Genomic DNA, 2,016 nt, shown 5'->3' on the forward strand with positions numbered 1-2,016 from the left:
TGGTTCAACGTCAGTCCGCAGTGCGTGTACCAAAAGAGGAAACTCAACAACCCAACAACTACTGAAACAAACTCCAACCAGATTCCTCCCTCCTAGCTCCCTGCTTTACACACTGCCATTCCATCAAGGCATTAGCGAGACAGTGACGCATCTACCTCGCTCCTCCTCAGAGCAGGTTTAATAAGATTGTACATTAGCCAAAGTTCATGTAATCTAGAGATATGTTTGGCTCTAAAAAAAAGTACAAAGGCCTGCCTTGCTGGTAGCAAGAGAAAAAAAAATCAAGACACTGTGAAGTATTTGTGTGCTTGCCACATTCAGGCCAATTGACAATCGCACAAAGAAACCAAACATGGTGCGGACAAAGTTCAAGCAAATCTAACAATAGTAACGCTCACTAGTCAAACATGATTGCCATCACTAGTAATCCACAAACGATTCCCTTCACCTGCACCTCTATCCTAAGCCACCAATTAATGAGTGCACTTAATCACTAATATGGCGTGGCGGGCGGCGCTTGCCACGCGTACGCTTATCCTCTGCCACGCCATGGCTTCTCTCACGCCCAAAACATGTGCCCGGCGCACAGAGTGGCATCGCGCCCCGCCCGCCCGCCCCCCGCTCCAAATCTATAAAAGGCGCCCTTCCCCTCAGTTCTGAGCCAAGACCCAACAACCAAAGCGCGAGCGCAAGCAAGCAGACGCCTCCGCTTAGCCCGGTGACTTGTAACGCCCGCCCCCGGCCTCTCTCTCTCTCACTCGAGCGAAACGCGCGCAGCAATGGCCTTCTACTACGGCGTGAGCGGGCAGTCGTCGTCGCCTGCGGCGGCGGCGTGGGGGGCGCCGCCGACGCCGAGCAGTAGGCCGTGGACCAAGGCGGAGGACAAGGTGTTCGAGGGCGCGCTGGTGACGTTCCCGGAGCACGTGCCGAACCGGTGGGTGCTGGTGGCGTCGCAGCTGCCGGGGCGCACCGCGCAGGAGGCCTGGGATCACTACCAGGCGCTGCTGACCGACGTCGACCTCATCGAGCGCGGCATGGTCGAGGCTCCGGGCTCCTGGGACCACGACGACGCGGCCGCCGGCCGCGGCCGCGGCCGCGGGGCCGGGAGCGGTGACGAGCGCCGCCGCGGCGTGCCCTGGACCGAGGAGGAGCACAGGTACGATGCGCGCCGCCATCCGCCGTCAGAATCCGATGGTCCTCTTTCTTTTTTCTTTCTTGTTACTCGACGTCGTGTCTTCTCCGGGTCCCATCTTCCCACGTCGGATCTCCTCCTGGCCCACCAGATCTATCTCAATTCTCACAGTCACAGGCAGGCAGGTATGTGGTAGGCCCGGCTGAATTTTTGTGTGTCTCTCTGCAGGCTGTTTCTGGAGGGGCTTGAGAAGTACGGGCGCGGCGACTGGCGCAACATCTCGCGGTGGTCGGTGAAGACGCGCACGCCGACGCAGGTGGCCAGCCACGCGCAGAAGTACTTCATCCGCCAGGCCAGCGCCGGCAGCCGCGGCGACACCAAGCGCAAGAGCATCCACGACATCACCACCCCGTGATCGTTCGTGGTCGTGGAGCACACAAGCGCAGGCAGCAAGATCCGGCCCAAGCTATCTATGTGCCTGCATTTACCGTAGCTTCTACCTTTGCGAGACGGAAAAAAACAGCCGTCCCTGTGGTTGTAGAGATGTGGGCAAAATTAAGCTAGTGGTTGGAATCTGGCATCTGGAACTTGTATTAAGCAGTACTACTATATAGTGGAATAAATTGTGCTTGTGTGTATTTTGAATCAGCTGGCTGTTTATAGCAAATTTACCTGCCTCTGTTCCATCTTGTCTTGCAATCTAATCCAAGTCAATAAAAAAACATAATGGAAACTTTTATCTTAACTTCGTTTTAATGGGTTGTCTAGATGGAGTTGGAGTTGCAAAAAAAAAGTTTGCACGATGGATGATCTTACACTTTCCTAGGATTTGCCACACTTGTTCTTGATTTGGCGTGATTTGATGGATCAGGCATCACTACAAT

The 2,016-nt window shown here is 55.1% G+C and overlaps 1 protein-coding gene across 1 annotated transcript; it reads left to right on the forward strand.

The window, feature by feature from the left end:
- Positions 1–669: 669 nt before the first annotated feature.
- Positions 670–1,780, forward strand: LOC101784952 (transcription factor DIVARICATA). The gene is made up of 2 exons (XM_004961876.2): positions 670–1,156; positions 1,361–1,780. Exons 1-2 carry the CDS (start codon positions 780–782, stop codon positions 1,545–1,547), a joined length of 564 nt encoding a protein of 187 aa, XP_004961933.1. The 5' UTR covers positions 670–779; the 3' UTR covers positions 1,548–1,780.
- Positions 1,781–2,016: the final 236 nt, after the last annotated feature.

The sequence above is a fragment of the Setaria italica genome, chromosome III (assembly GCF_000263155.2).
Source record: "Setaria italica strain Yugu1 chromosome III, Setaria_italica_v2.0, whole genome shotgun sequence".
In the NCBI taxonomy this organism is placed as follows: domain Eukaryota; kingdom Viridiplantae; phylum Streptophyta; class Magnoliopsida; order Poales; family Poaceae; genus Setaria; species Setaria italica.

What these genes read in the sequence shown, in the direction of transcription:
- LOC101784952 (XM_004961876.2), top strand. Translation starts at nt 780, where the DNA reads ATGGCCTTCTACTACGGCGTGAGCGGGCAGTCGTCGTCGCCTGCGGCG. An exon ending in TGGACCGAGGAGGAGCACAG is followed by an intron (nt 1,157 to 1,360) that starts GTACGATGCGCG and finishes GTCTCTCTGCAG; the next exon opens with GCTGTTTCTGGAGGGGCTTG.